Genomic DNA, 22,146 nt, shown 5'->3' on the forward strand with positions numbered 1-22,146 from the left:
ATCCGTGAACAGGAGCCTTCAATGGTGTAGAGAAAGTAGAGATGACACAGCCACAGCAACTGTTACTATACGTGCTCACGGGGGTTAACAACAGTTGAGTCCTCTCATACATCCTACATCCTACACACGCCTGTCTGTTTACCTCCCCCCACATCAGACATCCATAAAGCCGACATCACACCACACTACCACCACCTCTACATATTGTTGCTGACATCATACATCCATTCAGCTGACGAATTTCACCTCAACGTACTGTTGCAGACGCCAAACATCCATGGTAGTTAACATCGACCCCCCCACACACACCACCCCTGACTTCATGCATCCCTATTACTACTGACATCACCTCCTCTCACACACTGCTGCTGGTGACGTCAGGTATCTGCATTGCTGACGCCACTACCCTGAACATACAGCTGCTGACCATAGTCGTCCGTATTGCTGACAGTAAGACCTGTCAAACACTTCTGGTGATGTATACTGCTGCTGATGTCCAACATCCATACTGCTGACGTCACAACATCAGCACACAGCTGACTCAGTTCGATGGGGAATTTAGCGGCAATCGGAATGATAGAAAATGTGGCCAGAATTTGTGTATATCATATCTAGTTCAATCCAAACCTTTGATTGCCGACATTTGTTTCACTGTCACAGTTGGGCGGTGACCTAATCAAAGCAAATTATGATCTATGGACAACCCTCGCCTTTGAACACATGCTCGTGCTTGTATTTATTTTTTTTGTAGCAATCGTTATTTTTCTCTTTTATTTTTCACCATTTTCATTTTCTCAGAAACTCCAACATTACACTTTTTATTTTGACAACCTCCCACATTACACCTCTTCCACCCGAAGATGTGCTGAATGGTTTCTTTACCTCTGTTTCTTAGTGCTGTAAGATTTGCTTTAAAGTGTGTAAGTCTCTTACTTCATTGCTCCAAGACGTGCATGTCTATTGAAATGTGGAAAAGATATGAAAGGGTTTTTTAATGCATATCTTTAACTGTGCTCAAAAGCACTTAAGGAAAATGAAGATCTTCATCAAATCTTCCTAGAATTTGGGAATTCGTAAATAGACAAGACCTGAACTTTATTGTAAGTTCAACACGTTTGTGTGTATGTGCGTGTGTGTGTGTGTGTGTGTGTGTGTGTGTGTGTGTGTGTGTGTGTGTTTGTATGAGCGCGCTTGAAAAACAAACGCTCAGCTGAGGCTTACAAATGTCCGCTAGAGGGCAGGTGTGTACCCTCCTTACGTTACAACATTAAACTCTCGTATGTCTGCATGTGCTGGTCGCATCCTTGTTGCTGGCCCTTGGGTGGGAATATTTCACCCTGACACACACACACATTGTACTCACGCACCCCAGTCCAGGTCATCTCTGGGTCTGGATGTAGCTCAAGAACGCGAAAAAGAATACATGCGTATATACCAGGAAGAGCCGCCTTCACACGCAAAAAAAAAAATCATGTGTACAGTGTGTGCATAAGGGCGAGTGTAGTTCATACATATACTCCGAAATCTTGTCATGTACCGGTGTCGTTAACCATGAAGGCCTCGTTGTGTCAGCTAGTAATAAATGAAAGGGATAACTAACTCGTCGTACTTTTATCATGACGACGACGTAACTAACTTCAGTCGGTGATATGATATGGTAGTATCCATTGCTTTCTCTCAGGTCTGTAACGCGTCCTTCAGGTAGCCATGCGCAAGCTGACCCACAGTATTTCACCAGCAAACATACATATACGCACGCAAGTCTATATGTATCTCTCAGCCTGTCTGTCTATCTGTTTCTATCTGTCTATCTACTCGTACATGGAATAGAATGAATTAGAGGGATGTGGTATATGGGGGGCGACTTGCTATCAACAGGACAGAGCCAGGGCATATGGAGTGGTCTGGGGAAACCACGGAAATGTCTGTGGATCTTGACTTGCAGGTAGAGTTGGTTCTGGTCTCAGTTCATTATACATAACAGCTAGAGAGCAGATGAGGCTCTTCCTTCGTGTGTTCAGTGTCGCTACTATCAATAACGCAGGAAAAGGCGATCGAATGTATATATGTATATATATATATATATATATATATATATATATATATATATATATATATATATATATATATATATATATATATATATTGATAAACAACAGGATGAAGGTAATTGCAGTGTGAAAGTACAGTTGGTGTGTCTGTATTTGAGCCCGGGTTTTTTTTTGGACAGTGTCCATCATCAGGTTCCATTCTGTTGACTGTGATTTTAAAACGTAAATCGTGTCCCATTAACGTAAGCTATAACTTTAAATGGGTTAACTATGTCTTCCCCAATAGACTGAATTATATATCTACAATTAAACATACAGTTCCCATAAACCTTTCCTGTGTGCACCATTTTGTAATATATAGGAATATATATATATATATATATATATATATATATATATATATATATATATATATATATATATATATATATATATATACATATCATCTATCTATGTGAATGATGATGAAGCGACAGAAAGATACATAGGCAAATACAGTTATTGACTCAGTTATACACATTTACGAAACACCGAAATGATGAAATGATTGTCGATGCAGTAGAAAACAACACAAGGATACAAACCAACACACACACACACACACACACACACACACACCGCAGCAGCAGCAGCAGCACGTCAGTGTGGGTGATATATTCAAGAAGCAGCTGCTGCCGGCTTTGTACCATTGCTCACCGGCTCGTCAGTCACGCGCAGTAGGAAATACAGAGGGAAGTAGATAGATAGATAGATAGATAGAGAGAGAGAGAGAGAGAGAGAGAGAGAGAGAGAGAGAGAGAGAGAGAGAGAGAGAGAGAGAGTTAGAGAGAGTTAGAGTTAGTCAGACTGACCTCCTGTAGCGACGCAGTAGAGGGTGACCTTATCTCCCTCGGTCAGCGGACCCAGGAGGCCGGCAGGCACTGCACGACTGTTTTCGTCCAGCACGACGAGTCGGGACGGCACCACTGGGGAGGGACGAGGAAACGACAGCCACGCTGCACTTAATGATATTGAGGGGTAGCCCTAGCCCTATGTTGTGTATCACACTCACATGTACGTAGGTGTATGTTGCCACAGCATGACCAATTGAGAATCGTAAATTCGAGGTATTTATGTATTTTGAGGTCATCATGAATAACAAAATCTTACTATAGGGTCTGGAAAAGGTATTGAATCATAAATTAGAGATATATATATATATTTTTGAGGTCATCATGATAACAAGATCTCACTATAGGGGTCTGGAAAAGGTATTCTAGATTTTAAATGAATCACTAAACTCTTGGTCATAATATGAGGCCTGGGAAAGGTACTCTAGATTTATAATGAATCACAGACTCTTATACTAAAGATGGGATCTGGAAAAGGTATTGTAGAAACATGATGAATCACAGACTCTTATGCTAAAGATAGGATCTGGATAAGGTCTTCTTTGTAGATTCAGAATGAATCACGAAACTGTTATGCTAAACATGGGATCCGGAAAAGGTATTCTAGAAATATAAGAGAATCACAAAACTTCGTCTCAATATGGGATCTGTAGAAAATATTCTAGATTTATGATAAATTACTAAACTGTCATGCTAATTACATGCTAATTATGGGATCTGGAAAAAGCATTCTAGATTCAGAATGAATCGCAAACCATGATGTTAAAGATGAGATTTGGAAAGGTGTATTCATATTAGGTGTTTTCATGCAGTCAGTTGAGGTGGAGTGTGCAGACGAGATGGTGGTTTTGTGCAGATGAAACACACTGAGCGAATCGTATATGATGCTGTGAACCGTGACGACTTTATGGGGTTGTTACATCAAGTGGGTTAAACATTTGACGGGGTAAAAAAAAATTTTGGTTAAGAAAGAATAATGGTTAGAATATAATGAGTTAGAATTTGAAATGTATCTGGGGATGTAGACCTTACGAAGGTTGTTGTTGTTATAGAATAGTAATTCAAGTGTTTAAATTTTTCAGTATTGGTGAGTTGAAATTTCCAACTAGTGTGAAAACAAAAATAGTGATATTACGATTTATAGGGTCATATATATAACTGTGTATGAAAAGAACTGTGACAATACCTCAGATTATATTAGACAGCAGAGGTGGCTCTTGAGCGTTGATAGGGTGAAGATATCGAAGGAAGTGCAAAGACACTCTTCAGAAAGCAGGAGGCATTAAAAAGCGATAAATAGTACATTAAATGAAAAGGAATAGTGTGTGTTGGATGCTGGGGAGGAAGAGCGAAGGGGAATGTTGCTGCACATGGATTCACTGATGCTAATTGATCGTGGATAAGGATGGGAGGGGTTGATAAACATTAAACATGAAAACTATGAATCAGATTAATGGGTGGTGGAGGAAGGTCTTTCAGGAAATAACAATAGTCAGCTTACATAATAAGGTAACCAAGGGAGGAATGAACGAACGTAAGCAAGAAGGTTTGAAGTCGTTGAGAGGATTGGAACTGGCCACAAGCGAGGATGGTGGGGACATCAGCAGACCACGGCCAGTAGAGCTGACCTGGGATTTGGATAGATGAGGGAAAGACAGATGCAGGCTCCAGTTCAGAAGATTGGAGGGAGTGTGTAAAAAAAAAAGAGCACATGGAAAGGACCGACAACAGAAGACCTGATGGTTTTTCGGGAGGTTATCTACATCCTCGTCATTCTAGGTAGAAGCAAGACAGTAAAACAGATGGCATTTCCATCTTCCATCACCCTGGGGAAACTCTCCCTCAAGCTCAGATATGCTCAGGATAAAAGAAAAGAAAAAAAATACGTTAAGGAACACCCTGCATTACGGAGGGTCTACTACACTGCCATGGAAATGTTATAGGAAAGAGTGAACGAGGAAAGTTCCCCCACGAATTTTATAAGATGCCTGTGCTGGTGGACGACGCTGAGGGAGGCAAAGAAAAAGAGGAGGACTTCAGACATCAACTCACCATACACAGTTAGGTTGACGAGGGCGGACAGCGTCGGGCCGTCTTCGAAGTCAACCCGGCACTTGTACCTCCCAGCGTCGGAACCTAATAGCGGGTCGAGGGTCAGGTAGCCGCCAGTCTGCTCTGACCTGACACGACCCTTCACCTCCGGGTCGACGAATACTTCCTTGTACCCGCTCTCTCGCAGGTCAAGTCTGGGAGAGAGAGGGAGAGAGAGAGAGAGAGAGACATTATGGTTGTTAATTGCTGGTCTGTGGTGATTAGATTTCATAGGAAATTTGTTAATATTATGAATTAATAGTTTGTGTATGTCAGTAGTGGGTTATGATGAGTGACATGATGTTGGTGAAGGCAAGTTCTTGAGGTGTGATGAGCAGTTGTTTTAACATTGGAACTTTATTACGAATGTGATGATAAGCGTGAGGATAGTGAAGTTCAGTTGAACGTTGAAGAACAGTGTTACGATAGTGAAGCTTAGGTATGAGATGTGATGAATGGTGTGAGGAAGTCATGACCTGTTATGTACAGTGTGAGAATGTTCAAGTTAAATTGTGAACAGCACTGAATAGTGTGAGGATGTTCAAATTCAGTCGCGAACTATCATGAATGGTGTGAAGATAGTGTAGGCTAGTCCCGAACTATGACGTATCACTGTTAGGATAGTGAAGTGGAGTGTAGCACTATGATGATCAGGATGAAACTAATTAAGTCTGCTAATGACCAATGACATCGAATGGTGTGATTTCGGGTTTAGATTCAGGAAGTGCCAGATAATAGCAAATATAGGTATGTGGTTGTCAAGTAAAAACCAGTTTGGCCTATTTGTGGATAGTTTATTCAACATTCGTAGTTAGGAAATGGGTGATCAGCGATGGATGGTTGTCAGCATCACTCTTAATTGATAGTTCTGACGAGGGTAACCTGTTTAACTGGCATACTCTATACGGAGCTCCACATGGGTAATGATGTAACTGGTAGGTCCACAGGTATGTACAAGTCATGATCTTTGATGAATTGCGTGGTAGGAACCAGGTCAGAGACATTGCATATGGCTAATGATTCAGGCGCAGGTGAACTGGTTTTTTTTTTTCATACATATTGGCCATTTCCCGCGTCAACGAGGCAGCTTTAAGAACAGAGAACTGAGCCTTAGAGGGAATATCTTCACTTGGGCCCCTTCTCTGTTTCTTCTTTTGGAAAATTTATGAAAAACTGATTTGCTGGAGTATGTTGCTGGTGGTGGAGGTGAATTTTCGTGGGTCCTGGATGATCCTGGTGGATGATGATGGTTCCTATTTTATTTGTGGATGATAGCGGCACTTAGCAGTGGCTGGTGGGTGATGGCAGCTCTTAGCAATTACTGGTGGATGAATGTGGCTCCAAGCAATTATTGGTGGATGATATAGGCTCTCAGCAGCAACTGGTGGATGATTGTGACACCTAGCAGCCGCTGGTGGATGATAGTGTGGCTCCCAGCAGTTACGTGTTGATGATGGTAGCTTCTGTCGATTACTGTTGGCTGACAGAGGCACCTGGCAAATTGTTGGTGGATGAACGTGGCCCCTAGCGGTCACTGGTGGATGATAGGGTCCCCTGGCAATCGTGGATAGTAGAGGCTTCTAGCAATTTACTTGTGAGCGTTTGTGGCTCCTAGCAATTACCAATGGATGACAGAGGCTCCTAGCAATTACAAGTAGATGATTGTGACTCATAGAAATTGCTTGTGAATGACAGTGACTCCAAGCTATCACTGTGGATGATAATCCCCTTAGTGATTACGTGTACAAGCCAGTGGCTCTTGAATAATTTCACGTGGGTGACAGTGGCCCCCGATAATTAATGGTTAGCTGTTGGTGTGGTGGCTTGCAATGGGGTTAGCTGTTGGTGTGGTGGCTTGCCATGGTTGGCTATAGTTATTGGTTAGTGAAAGAATAATGATAAAGATGATATTAAGTGTAATGATAATAATAATGATAATGATGATAAAAATGATAATTGATAATAGTAATACTAAATAGTGGTTTTACTATTATTATTATTATTATTATTATTATTATTATTATTATTATTATTATTATTATTATTATTATTATTATTATTATTATCATCATCATTATTCGCTTCTTCTTCTTCTTCTTCTTATCATTATTATTGTTTGTTATCATCATCATAGTCTTTATTACAATTATTATACAAACCCAGGAGCCCTTTCTAAGGCTCTGTGAATTTCAAGGCTGCGCTCCACGCAGGAGCAGGGAAATATTGGATTTCTTTGGTGTGAGAAGGTCCTCCAGGAGACTATACCCCACTGACGAAGGTACAGCCTCACCGAAGGCAACTGCTCGCCCGCGGCGTAACCACTTGCCGGCGGAGTCCGGTAACACTTTATGTGAGGACTGTCTACAGTCAACATTAAATCAGTTTAACGACACACGAGTGGTAAATGTACTCAACAACATCAACAACAACAACAACAACAACACAAACAATAAAAACAAAGATAGAGTAAGTCTGGGTTTTGATCGACTCGTGTTCTACCCGTCCAAAAAAATCTTGAAAATAAGTACGTCTTTCTAAGAGAGAAAACGCGATGTCACAATACCTTCTTGAATTTGGAGGTGGCTCCTGCTTAGCTCCGTTCTTATCCTCGTTACTCAGTAATGTACGGAAACCTAATAGAACGTACGTACTTAATACAGTTGTCAATATCTTAAAGCAACACTTTAATCTCTCTGTCCCAAGCAGCAGTGATCAGTGTCACCCGTATTATATATTTCTCGTAAAAGAGAATAAGTTTGATATTAGACTAAGCGTTGAAAAGGGAGAGAGAGAGAGAGAGAGAGAGAGAGAGAGAGAGAGAGAGAGAGAGAGAGAGAGAGAGAGAGAGAGAGAGAGAGAGAGAGTGGGAAAAAAAAATATTAATGTCACACAGAGGGGAAAATTTTGTAAAAGTTACAATCACAGTTTTTTCCCTCCCTCCCCCTCCCCCCCCCTCCAGTATTCAAACAAGTCCATAAAAGTCAGAATTTAATTTACGGCCTTTTGTAAATTTCTGTTTACCCCCGGTGTGTATCCAATAAAATTGTTCTGAAAGACTTGGGTTATCACACCATGAAATAGTTGATAAAATTATTTTTTGTATAATATTTATCCCCCTTCTGGACATGAACGTATCATGACCTCCCTTTTTTTCATTATTATTAGTATTATTATTTGCTCAGTGCTATGGTGCCACACAAGATAACCTCTATTGTAATTTAGATTTTTTTTTTTTTTTGGTGGGGGCGAGAAAAATAGATATTAATAGGCTGCGTATGGTAATAAAACGAAGGGCAATTTGGTAGCCGTACGAGTGCGGTGGCAATTACAGAGCTGTTAACATCCTGGGCCAATTGGAGTCTGGAGGAAAAAGATAAAACAAAAGCGAGTATATGTTTATGCATTTCCCATAATGAACAACTGTTTACCAACGATCTCGATTACGTTTTTGATTATATGTCATTCATTTTCCTTTTCAGATCTCCAGAGTTTAGTGTTGTGGTGATCTTCAAATAGTGAAGAAGAGTGGTAAACTGCTAAGCGGGTTTTTTTTTTCAGCACTCGTATAGAAAAACTGAATGAATGTATATGTGTGTCAAGTAGACTCGATAACACGAGTCATTCTTCTTCGTTTTGTTTATTCTGACGTTTTCTGCTGCTGTAAGGTTACTGTGGAGGGAATTCAAGTCTTCTATGTGCGAGTAAACTGCTCAATGTTACGATCTTTTCTTAGCGGTGAGTGCTAGACACTAATTTGAAGTAACTACTTTCTCTGGAGCAGATGTGCTCTTATCAGCAGTATACATTTTTTCTCTATATTGGCAGCATTAATTCACTGCATGACGAAAACAGCAGTTGGTAAAAAGTCTAGAAAAAAGAAATAGTCATTATGGAAAACTGTTTTGCAGTCTAAACCAGTAAGATTTGACAGCCAGTTCTTTCACAGCTTATCTGGTCATGATATACGATGAAATGAATGATACAAATGATCTTTCTTTCATCAGACTCGGACATATAATTCACAGACTGCGTAAGTCATTTGCTTCGCGCCAGACTATCGCTTTATGGCAGGCAGACACTTGCTGATCCGGCAGCACCAGGGGAGTAAACAGCAAAGGAAGAAAAGGGATAAAGAAGAGAGAACAATGAGAGAACCCGAGAGAAAGAAGATGAAGGCGAATCCGAGTTGTAAATTGGAAACTGAGAAGTAAGACCTTAATATCGCGGAGATGTTATAGAGGAAACGGGTAACATTTAGCATTCCTACAGGACATACGCTATCCACAGTGTCTCGTCTCTCCTTCCTGTACACCCCATCAGTACGAGTGTATTGGCCGTGAGCACCTGTAGCCTAGTATCATCATCACGTGTAACGTAATTCCGCCTCGAAGGCAATACGCAACTAGGCTTATCCAAGAGCTTAACGTGGTGCATCCTGGCGCATCGAAAGGTCAGAGGAATATACATCTAAATGTAGATTCTAGGTCAAGTTTGCTTGGGTCTGATTAAGTCACTTGGGGGTCGGGTGTGGGTAGGTAAAGCTATCACGCCAGATGGCGCCGCTGGTGGTGGTGGTGGAAGGATTTCCCTACGTATAGGTATTTCTTCACCTCCAGTCCTCGTCCTGGCTGTGGCTCAGTTGAGGTTGCATAGGCTTCAGTCTTGCCAGAACTGTCTGTCGATGGGACCTCGGCTGGGGTGTGTCAGGGTTCGGGAGGACCCAGGCTCGGGTAGGCAGGGTTGGGACTGTGGTGGCTCAGGCTATAGCTAGACTAAGAGCAAGGGAAACCCAAGTTAATGACTTCGTCACCAACGCAGATGATGGTCTACCAAGAGAATGATTCGTATGACCCTTACTGATAAACCTCGACGAAAAGAATTCCAGGTTTACTTAGTCGATGACTAGGTTACATGACCCTCGTTGGAAACATGGGTCAGTTAGTGGTTCGTTCATTTTGGGAAGACGATCGTGAGACGAGGAGTAGCCGATTGGAGTATGAATTGGTTTCATGATATGAAACAACTTCGCCTGAAACAGCGTAACGTAAGATTCATACGTACATCAGTGAGTTCAGCATGTTCACCACAGCGAAAAAAAAGACCAAAAATACTGTCCCAATTTACCTTGACGTAGTAAACCACGAAATCTTCCTACGTTCTCAAGCGTTCTTCCCCCTCGTCGAAGTCCGTGTACTATTCAGTCAGCTACGATGTCACATGAACCTTATTACGCCACCCTCCTTCGCCCTTCTTATCGCTAGCTCCTGAATATTTCGTGCACCGAGACGATGATAGTGGGAATTCATCGGTCTCCTCTTTGTGTTGCTTTGTCCGACGTGAGGGGAGGAGGGGGGGGACGAAGCGGTTGTGAAAGTTATGGCCACGTTCAACACGAGAACAAGTGACCCAAAGTAAGAGGCGGAGTTCAGTTTGGGTAGAAAGATCAGGAGGCGACGAGTAACTGGATGGAGCATGGGTTGACTTCATGGTCGATCATAGTACTTCGACTGAAACACGTCCGACCTGATCCACACGTCTCTCTCTCTCTCTCTCTCTCTCTCTCTCTCTCTCTCTCTCTCTCTCTCTCTCTATATATATATATATATATATATATATATATATATATATATATATATACATATATGTATGTATGTATAATCAGGACTCCTTTTCCAGGGTTCTGGAAGCTATATGGTTGCGCTGCACTCGGTAACAGGGACAAATGTTTGAAGTCCTTTAAAGCTCAAGATGTTAGAGCCCCGCCAAAGGTGACTCTTTACTCGCTGTGCAGCCTCATGCAGTAGAGGTCTGGTGACACGCACACACACACACACACACACACACACACACACACACACACACCATTATTTATGTTGGAAGAATGTTTACAGAAGCAGTCAATTCTTGGCTCTAGATTGCGTCACATTGTCATACCATTCAGATACGTCAGATGATACAACGACAACGTCTCTAGAGCTGAACCCTGGGCTTGTCCTCTACGAACTACCAGATCTCGAGTCCATTAGTAAAAAGTCTCTGTGAGTAGATTTTCTCCTCATTAAATTTCTTGATACTCATTATGGGATAACAGATGATCACTTAATGCCACTAATGGCTCTCAGAGCTCGGGTTCCCAACCATTAAGGAGGCGCTCAGCTCGCCTAGAGGGAGTACGGGAGCGGCTCAGTGTCTTCCCTTACTGGGATAGCTGTGTGTTAATGATTACTTGCTGGGATTACGACTCCGTCGGTAAGTGATTGTCCCTCATCACGTAATTTGCGATGAACATTGCGCATGAGCTACCGCCGAGTTAAAGTCTCATATATATATGTATATATATATATATATATATATATATATATATATATATATATATATATATATATATATATATATATATATATATATATATATATATGGATTTGGCAGCGGATGGAAGCTGAAGTAAGTCACAGGGTGGGGGAGGGGGCGAAAGTTCTGGGGGCGCTGAAGAATGTGTGGAAGTCGAGAACGTTATTTCGGAAAGCAAAAATGGGTATGTTTGAAGGAATAGTGGTTCCAGCAATGTTATATGGTTGCGAGGCATGGGCTATAGATAGAGTTGTGCGAAGGAGGGTGGATGTGTTGGAAATGAGATGTTTGAGGACAATATGTGGTGTGAGGTGGTTTGATCGAGTAAGTAATGAAAGGGTAGGAGAGATGTGTGGTAATAAAAAGAGTGTGGTTGAGGGAGCAGAAGAGGGTGTCTTGAAATGGTTTGGTTACATGCAGAGAGTGAGTGAGGAAAGATTGACCAAGAGGATATATGTGGCAGAGATGGAGGGAACGAGGAGAAGTGGGAGACCAAATTGGAGGTGAAAGCTGGAGTTAACAAGATTTTGAGTGATCGAGGCCTGAACATGCAGGAGGGTGAAAGGCGTGCAAGGAATAGAGTGAATTGGAACGACGTGGTATACCGAGTTCGACGTGCTGTCAATGGATTGAAGCTTCTGGGATAAACCATGGAAAGTTCTGTGGGGCCTGAATGTGGAAAGGAAGCTGTGGTTTCGGTGCATTATACATGACAGCTAAAGACTGAGTGTGAACGAATGTGGCCTTTGTTGTCTTTTCCTAGCGCTATCTCGTGCACATGCGGGGGGAGTGTGTTGTTATTTCATGTGTGGCCGGGTGGCGATGGGAATGAATAAAGGCAGACAGTATGAATTATGTACATGTGTATATATGTACATGTCTGTGTGTGTGTATATATATGTATACGTTGAGATGTATAGGTATGTATATTTGCGTGTGTGGACGTGTATGTATATACATGTGTATGTGGGTGGGTTGGGCCATTCTTTCGTCTGTTTCCTTGCGCTACCTCGCTAACGCGGGAGACAGCGACAAAGTAAAATGAATAGATAAATGAATATATTCAGGTAATTACATAAATAAAACATACTTCATACATATATGTACACACACACACACACACACACACACACACACACACACACACACACACACACTAAGACCAACATGAACACCTTCCCTGGTGCGTCGCTCCATCAGGTGAGGCCATTACTCACTTCCCCAGCTGTCCCACGCCCCTTACACACCCCCTGCCCAGCCCTACCCTGTGTGGCGCCACGACCATCTAGTGAACGGCATCACCCACACGCTACAAGCAACAACACTCAGATGGTGCAAGTAATGTTGCACTCATTTGCAAGCCATATCGCACATGTATATCTTGCAAGAAATATCACAGAGATTTGCGAGCCATATAAACACATTTGCAGGCCATATCACAGACATGTTGAAAGAAATATAAGACATATGCAAGCCATATCACAGACATGTTGACATGTTGCAAGAAATGTCACAGACGTGTTGCAAGCCATGTCACAGACATATTGCAAACAATGTCACGATAATGCGAACACTAACATACAAGTGTTGCATACTATGTCGCAGACATGTTGTAAGCCATATGATAGACATGCTTCAAATGCTTGTCATAGAGATGATGGAAGCATTAACATATATAAGCTATGGAGGTACTTCAGTTTTAATGCAAGCAGTATCCCAGAAGTGTTGCAAGCGCTCGACAGACACATGACGCCACGGACGTGTCGCAAGCAATCATGGCGGACATGTTGCACGCAGACGAACTGCAAGCAATTCCACAAACACATTGCAAGCCTCATATATCCCAGCCATGTTGCAAGCAATATTAAAGACATGTTGAAGGCTGTATCAGAAGCCCCTTCGCAAGCAAGATCACAGACGGCTGTAAGAGTTTTGTGGAATCCCGGAAACAGAGAATGTGTGATCGGTGCAGTATGTCATAACTGTGTTGAAATTTTTTTTTTTTCTAAAAAGAAAAAACTAGGTAAGTAGACCAGCGGGATTTCATCTAGAAAATGTGGTTCGCTGAATTTTTGATGCGATTTTTTGTTGTTGTACATGATCGGGTTGAAGGATGACGTGAGGGGTGGATTACATACGAATATATTGAAGTGTACATTATTTTGTGTGTGTGTGCGTGTTTATATATATATATATATATATATATATATATATATATATATATATATATATATATATATATATATATATATATATATATATATATATTTATATATATATATATATATATATATATATATATATATATATACACACACAAAAGGAATGTAATTATGTGTGTGTGTGTGTGTGTGTGTGTGTGTGTGTGTGTGTGTGTGTGTGTGTGTGTGTGTGTGTGTGTGTGTGTGTGTGTGTGTGTGTGAGTGTGTGTGTGTGTGTGTGTGTCAACATGTTTGTGTGGTCATGAAACGCATTGTAATGTCGTCAGTCATGAAACTGAGTAATGATCCGCTCTGCTGTCACTTCACGTGCAGGCTCACTTCATCACTCTCTCCCTCTCATTTTGAGCCCGTTATACCGCCTGTAAATTGAGAGATTCCTCCATAAAGTGATCCCGTACGTACGTAATCTCGTCAGAAACCCCATAGCCGACCTAAGTTCCTCTGCTTCCATGGTTGGGGGGGAGTGATAACCTGATGACGCCTTGTGTATGGAAGAAAGGAAAGGCCACATTGCTGTTTTTTATGTGCTCTGTAAGAACCCTAATTAGGCGTTATTAGAACATCTCTGGGCATTATTAGAGCCTCCCTGGGCGTTATGAGAGCCTCTCAGGGCGTTATTAGAGCCTCCAGGGCGTTGTTAGAACCTCACTGGGCGTTATTGGAACCTCATTAGACGTTTTTAGAGGGATATGATTCAATTGTGTGTGTGTGTGTGTGTGTGTGTGTGTGTGTGTGTGTGTGTGTGTGTACATGAGGTGCTGCTTTGAGCTGAGCACGGATGTTATTGTGCCGTACATTCATCAGGCTCGTCTGGAAAACAACAACAAACAAGTCATTTACTTCCATTACCCAGAGTAAGAGAGCTCTTAACACCAGGGCTCCATCGGCAAAAATAATTGAAATGTCGAGCGTTTTTTTTCCTTTCTTGTTTTTACGCTGAAGGCTCCAGTCACGGACAATAGTCCACGTCAAGGCCGAGGACTTAATTGAAATACATAGGGGATTAGGCAACGGGGAAAAGAATAAACGAGGGAAAGTATTTACGAGTTTTGGAGGAAGTGAAAGACCTGTCTTTGAAAATGTGCCAGGTCGTAGTTATTGGGAAAGACATGGGAGACTGGGGGTGTTTTACGTATTCAGCTGAATCACAGGAGGAGAGGATCTTGATATATAATCGGTCTGTTATGATTTTTTTTCTTTTGTGAAGTTACACTAATAGATGCCTTCACTGATCACTGCATAGGTGAGGGGGTGAGAGGTCTGCAGTGAAGGGAATCACGATGCACTCTTTCAAAGTACCTTGAATGAAGAAATGTCTATATTTGTCGTTTTAAAGGTTACGATTCCACTTGCTTAGGTGCTTTGTGTGTGTAATGCTTAGCTGACGGTATAGAATTAAAGAAGGTTACCTAGAAGAAATTTATCTTCCTCGTTTTTCTTCTCTATCTCCCACACTTGTATCTCTGTAATTAGATGTTGCACATAGCCTCACTTATCACATCGCTCACCCACCATGTTGCAATGTTGCCTTTACCACGTCTTCCTTCCCACATCCTTGTGTCTTCTCCCCGCATATTTACACACTATGTTCCTCATATCCTTCCCAGGACCAGATGTCTACGCTCCTTGCTATTCACAGCCAAGAACAACAGTAAAGCGGTATCCTTTGGCACATTGTCAAAAAATCAGACCAAAATCCTAGACTGAACGTTCTCACGCTTCGTTGACATCCATAGCAGAACTCTGGGGTTTTGTTTATCGAACTGTACTTCCCTTCGTTAACATCCCCAGTAGAGTCCTGAGATCTGTTCACCGAACCTTTTCTACCCTTCGTTAACATCCCCAGCAGGAGTGTGTGGGGGTTTGGTGAACGAGTTCCTTACAGTGGCTGACTCTCAGTCCTTGTGAAGATCATTGAACATTCAGAAGGCATCGTAATATGCTTTCAGTTGCTGGATAAGTCACTCACCCAGACGGGAGATGTCAATTTTAAGTTTTAACGACAAATGACACATGGGAGATCATGAGGCCAAGCATTCAATTTCATTGATTTGATTCACTAATGCCATATCTTCAAGAATCCTTAGAAAGATGGGATAAAGGAGAGACACACACAATGATATTTTCCGTCTAGACTTGTAGATGTGCGTGAAGCGCTGCCATCTCATACGAAAGCACCGGCTCGACTGTAACGTAAAACACACAGGAAAAGAAGGATTTAATACCATTGATAAAGTAGTACGATTTTGTCATCCTCTCGTTGTACAGGTTCAGCAGTGGCAGGGGGGTAGATGATGATGATGATGATGATGATGATGATGATGGTGAAGATCCTTCGACCCCAGCGCCTTTCACGAAGACCTCCCTCCCTCCCTCCCTCCCTCAACATTGACCAGCAAGCACCGACGTTAGCACAGTACCTGGACCGTTCGAATCACCCACCTCACTTCTCCAGCTGGGGCAACGTGGCCTCGATGCATGTCCCTCTTTGATTAGCAACACAGCCGCCTCCCGCGTGGCGCCAGTTCGTCATGTATAAAAGAATTTGGGGGGAAAGAGAGAGGGAACTAATACGCGCCTTTAACATTTTTGCACCGCGTATTTGACATGTGAGGTAACGACTTATTCATCGACAATCAAGAAAGAGAAGATCGACCAGCCACTAAGTTCAAGAATATCACCGGCAATTTTATGATATATATTTTAAAGTGCGTTTTACGGTCTGTGGCCCAATGTCCATTTATCAGTCGATAGGCATTAACTCCGGCCACGCACAGACACACTCGGGACGCTATCAAACGGTCGGCGTTCTCACACACGCCCCGGTACATACAGGCAACGAATGATGCAGACGGCGACCATGTTGTTTCCTAGACCTATTGCACGTATCGTACTGAATTCAAAGTCTGCGGAAACCCACACAGTGTTCCCTGTTCCATGCACCTTGTTCAGTACTAGAGGGCTTGACAGCCCGCAGGGAATATAGGGAGTTTATTACAAGGTTCAGAGCTGGAGTCTTTCATCACACCGAAGTTTCTGAAAGGGTCTTAACACCTCTCGAGTGGGGATGTAAAGTCTACATGGCTGCACAAACGTGGAAGCTGTTCTTGATCCCATCCCTTGCCTGGCTTGCGAGGTGGCATTTGACGTAAAAGTTGTACCACAGTGATGCACACAGGACGCTTTCCCCGTTTGAGTGTTACAAGGTAGGACAGGACGCCCTCCTCCACCCGAGCCTGCTGCTCTGCCACAGGAGGAACACAGGGCGTGTTTCCTTTGTTGTTGTGCCACAGGTGCAGAAGAGGACATGTCCTCCGTTTTTGTTTCGCGAGGCGGCAACAGAGACCGTACCCCGCGACTGTGCTTCAGTTCAGCACAGGACGTCCCTTCTGCTGCTGCTGCTGCTGCTGTGCCACAGGACGTGTGGTACACCTGCTGTTGTGCCACAGTATAGCATAGGACATCCTCCTGCTGCTGTTGTGCCACAGTGTAGCACAGGACATTCTCCTGCTGCTGTTGTGCCACAGTGTAGCACAGGACATCCTCCTGTTGCTGTTGTGCCACAGTGTAGCACAGGACATTCTCCTGCTGCTGTTGTGCCACAGTGTAGCACAGGACATTCTCCTGCTGCTGTTGTGCCACAGTGTAGCACAGGACATCCTCCTGTTGCTGTTGTGCCACAGTGTAGCACAGGACATCCTCCTGCTGCTGTTGTGCCACAGTGTAGCACAGGACATTCTCCTGCTGATGTTGTGCCACAGTGTAGCACAGGACATTCTCCTGCTGCTGTTGTGCCACAGTGTAGCACAGGACATCCTCCTGCTGCTGTTGTGCCACAGTGTAGCACAGGACATTCTCCTGCTGCTGTTGTGCCACAGTGTAGCACAGGACATCCTCCTGCTGCTGTTGTGCCACAGTGTAGCATAGGACATCCTCCTGCTGCTGTTGTGCCACAGTGTAGCACAGGACATCCTCCTGCTGATTTTGTGCCGCAGGACAGCACCGGGTATGTGCCACACCAGCTGTTTGTGCCGCAATGCAGCACAGGAGGTCCTCCTGTTGCTGTTATACCACAGGGCGGCACAGGACGTCTCGCGTCTGCATTACAGGTACGGTCATGAGAATGATGAATGAGCCTTGATACAGCTGACAATCAGTGCACCTCATATGCTCCAAAATTAAGCATATCTTTAAAAACGAGTAATGGAGATAACATTATTTGTGAACACTTTTACTAGGAGGAGTACAATCCCTTAGGAACGGACAAAAAACCCTATCTTATAGTAGAAAATTAAATGATGGATGCATAATTTTATCTCTTCGCAGGTTTTGATATATATATATATATTGTAGTTGTTCTCTCTAAAGGTATATAATCCTTATGAAAATATGTTCTGAAAAAAATATTGATTTGCATTTTTTTTTAGAAATTTCCTCAAAATACAAATGTAGGTCAAGGGCTAAGGACTGAGAGCTAGGAGTTGGTTGTTAAGGATTAGTAACTACGTGTTGGTTTGCACGAGAGTGGGGACATGGAATAAGTGGTCAGGAGTTACAGGTGAAAGATTAAGGGTGTGATTCATGATTGAAAAAAAAAAGGTCATCGGTGAAGGTTAAAGGGTCAGGGGTTACGAGGTAAGGATTAAGGATGAGGCGTAAGGGTCGAGGGTTTCGAAGCAAGGATCAAGGGTTACGAAACAGGGCTTGGAGTGAAGGGTAAGGGGTTACGAAGCAAGGGTCAGAGAGGAAGGGTAAGGTGTCATAGTTTGCAAAGTGTAGGAGGTTCAAAAGAGAAGAGGTTAATGGTCAGGTAATAAGGGAAACATCACGATGAAAGGGAGTTTAGGGTCGTACACCTGAGGGTCAGGGATGATCGGATTGAGGTCAATTAGGGTCGTTCACATCGGATTTAGGTCAATTGTGAGTTAGGGGGTTGAGATAATGAGACATACGGTAAATATAGGATAAAGCTCGAGAACTTAAAAAGCTATAAGGACTTTCTTTTTTTTTAAAGTATTTAAGGGGTCAAGTTTTAAAGATCAGGTGTACGTACACAGGTGACCCCCTGGGGTGGGTGGTACTCACGTGTAGAAGGGGCGTCGAGCACCAACCTTGTACCAGAGCACTAGGATTGGCTTATCCCCAAGCTGGTTCTGGATGACCACACACGGCAGTCTTGAGGGAGCACCAGCCACGCCTGCTATGGCAGACACCGGCCCTGGAGGGGGAAGAGGAGAGAGCAAAGGTTGACACATACATCAGTTTGATTTACACTGAATGGCGATGACACTGTCGAAGGCAGTCATCACCACAACGTCATGAGATGTGTGTGAGCCTTTCCACAGTGTCTCTGTACGGGAAACCATCTTGCTACTGACCTCGGGAGAAAAGAATTGCGTTAGAGGATGTATGACAGAGGTTCACAAAGAATGGAGAAGTAGAATTTTCTTTTTTGTCTATGTTAGCTGAGACGGTGTGGGCATCCTGAATGCCCTTAAATCAGAGCCATCTCATTGACACTCTCTCTCTCTCTCTCTCTCTCTCTCTCTCTCTCTCTCTCTCTCTCTCTCTCTCTCTCAGTGTGTGTGTGTGTGTGTGTGTGTGTGTGTGTGTGCATAAAATCACAACAGACACATGACATAAATGCAGAAACGCCACACTGGGTAAAGATATTTCGGGTCTCTGGCCAGGTGACAAGAATGTAAATAATTTACATCCTCTAGTAAATGAAGTTATTCCCCTCCACAATATTTACCATTAGTATAAGAATTGGTCATTGCTTTTGGTAAATAGAGTTGTTGGCAGAGAGTTTAATGTGTTTACGAAACCTGTGATTAATTGTTCACTCGTCCATTATTTTCTTCACACCATGAAAGGATTATAGAACTTTATGCATATGTGACGCTGAGTTCCTGTATATTGTCAGCATTTGCAGTATTGGCCATAAACCGTAGGTCCCTAAGTGGTATATTAAAAAAGAAAAAAGAAAAACTCTTGTAGCATTGCACCTTAACAGAGAAGTGTACAAAAAAGAAAGAAAAAAAATATTAGTTTTACCTTATGAAGACCTGTCAATAATCAGTCCATTACTGGAAGCACATTACGTACATGATATATTGAAAAACGATCGCAACGTTAAAGGTGCACTGATCAAGAATTTTGTGTTGAGGTCAGTGGTAGTATTTATCAAATTCCACGCCGAGATTGCCGTAAATTTTACGTAGTTGAAGCACGCAAGGGATTAGATACTAGAATAGAATAGCAAAAAGCACGGTGCACGTACTGACTAGCAGCAGTCTAATGCCTTGTTTGCACGTACGACTGAAGACAATGACCAAGTTGACGGGACTCAAAGAAGCATATTAGAATCCAAGATGATAAAAGAGCTGATATGTCAATGTATTGAATTAGATATCAGTCAAGCATGTACTTATTAAAATCCATTTATTATAGAGAAACGTGTGAAAGTTTTGTCAGCATTTCATGGGTTGATGTTGTGAGTCAACCTTGTGTCTGGTTTTTCCCTGAGCGAGGTCATCCGTGATGCATCAAGTCAAGGTCAGGTAGGGGAGTGGGGTCACGCCGACCCTTGTGCTAACTTGGCCTCGCACTAATTGTGCAAGGTCACATGACCCCATTCCATGTTTCCTCCGTATATATATACATTATCTCTGTTATATCTATTTTCTCGCTTTATAGCTAATCCTCTGAAGACGTGTTAGAACACGAAAGCGCTAAGGATTCTCGTGTTTCCTTTTACTAGTGGTCTGTCCATCTATCTGTCTATCTATCTATCTATCTATCTATCTATCTATCTATCTATATATATATATATATATATATATATATATATATATATATATATATATATATATATATATATATATATATATGTATATATATATATATATATATATATATATATATATATATATATATATATATATATATCTTTTTTTCTTTCATACTATTCGCCATTTCCCGCGTCAGCGAGGTAGCGTTAAGAACAGAGGACTAGGCCTTTGAGAGAATATCCTCACCTGGTTCCCTTCTCTGTTCCTTCTTTTGGAAAATTAAAAAAAAAATGAGAGGGGAATATTTCCAGCCCCCCGCTCCCTTCCCTTTTAGTCGCCTTCTACGACACGCAGGGAATACGTGGGAAGTGTTCTTTCTCCCCTATCCCCAGGGGATATATATATATATATATATATATATATATATATATATATATATATATATATATATATATATATATATATATATATATGTATGTATATATTACTTCGACGGGGTTTTTCCCCTTCAGCAGTCAGATACCACACCATCCGTCATGTGATCCCTCTGGAGGGCAAATACCTCACTTAATCCACCCTGACGGCAATATGCACAACGCATCTCTGGGTCTCTCCTGCGCGGACACTACCTGGCGACGAGTGCCCCCTGTGCTGGCACTGTCTTGCCAAAAGGCCTCCAAGGTATCCACTATCGAACGCAGTGTAAACGGCCAATTAGATCATTATGTCCGGTCGTAATGGTGACGTGCCTCTGGCTATCTTTCGTTTTTTTTGAGGTGTTGATGTGTGCGTGTGTGTGTGTGTGTGTGTGTGTGTGTGTGTTGTCAGGCGAAGTGTGTGCGACGCCAGTGGATGAATATGCAGGTCCTCTGCAGAGTCTTGGTTCCAAATGTTAGTGTGGTAGGTACACATATCTGTAGGTTTAGGGTTGATACCTTCACTCATGTACGAGATTATGAATTACGTCTTTATACATACGTTAGAATGGGCTGTTATGTATGATTTTATGATCTAGAGCTGTATATATATAGATGCGTTTGCGTTTATGCATGATCTTATACTGTACGTCTGTATACAAGCAACAGAATGTTTCTATTTGTATAAGCTTATGCACAATGGACATATATACATATATATATATATATATATATATATATATATATATATATATATATATATATATATATATATATATATATATAGGTACGTCAATATGTGCATTCAAACATCTGTATACGCGTGAGCATGTGCTTCACGTGTTTGCTTGTCATTTTGCACAAAAAAGTAAACACGAATGGTTGCATCATACAGTAGATAGGGAGATCTCTTCATCCACACTGCGCACTTGCGAAACAACAAGAACATTTTTTTTCGTCTCTTCGTGATATAGATTACTCCGTCTGTGTCACCCGTGACTGGTAAATTGACCGACCCCCCTTCATTATACCCTGAGTCACATGTCTGTTAGAACGTTCCACGTATCCTGTTAACACGTCACGTTCCAGTCATCCTTCGTGTTCACTAAGACTGCACTCAGTCATATGTTAAGGAACGCGGGAAGGAGAGAGAGAGAGAGAGAGAGAGAGAGAGAGAGAGAGAGAGAGAGAGAGAGAGAGAGAGAGAGAGAGAGAGAGAGAGAGAGAGAGTTATAGACACACGGTTCATTAAAGTTACATTAGTTTCAAGTTCCACGAGAGGTCCAGAAAACTGCATTGCCCGGTATCACATGCGTGTCGTATACACACAC

The 22,146-nt window shown here is 42.3% G+C and overlaps 1 protein-coding gene across 1 annotated transcript in view; it reads right to left on the reverse strand.

Annotated features, from left to right (window-relative positions):
• LOC139756069 (protein turtle homolog B-like) overlaps window positions 1-22,146 on the reverse strand; it is a 176,203-nt gene that overhangs the window by 65,523 nt on the left and 88,534 nt on the right. The window contains 3 exon segments of the mRNA XM_071675081.1: window positions 2,903-3,016; window positions 4,994-5,187; window positions 18,691-18,823. Of these exon segments, the coding sequence (XP_071531182.1) occupies window positions 2,903-3,016; window positions 4,994-5,187; window positions 18,691-18,823 (441 nt within the window).

Source organism: Panulirus ornatus, chromosome 20 (genome assembly GCF_036320965.1).
Source record: "Panulirus ornatus isolate Po-2019 chromosome 20, ASM3632096v1, whole genome shotgun sequence".
NCBI classification, from domain to species: domain Eukaryota; kingdom Metazoa; phylum Arthropoda; class Malacostraca; order Decapoda; family Palinuridae; genus Panulirus; species Panulirus ornatus.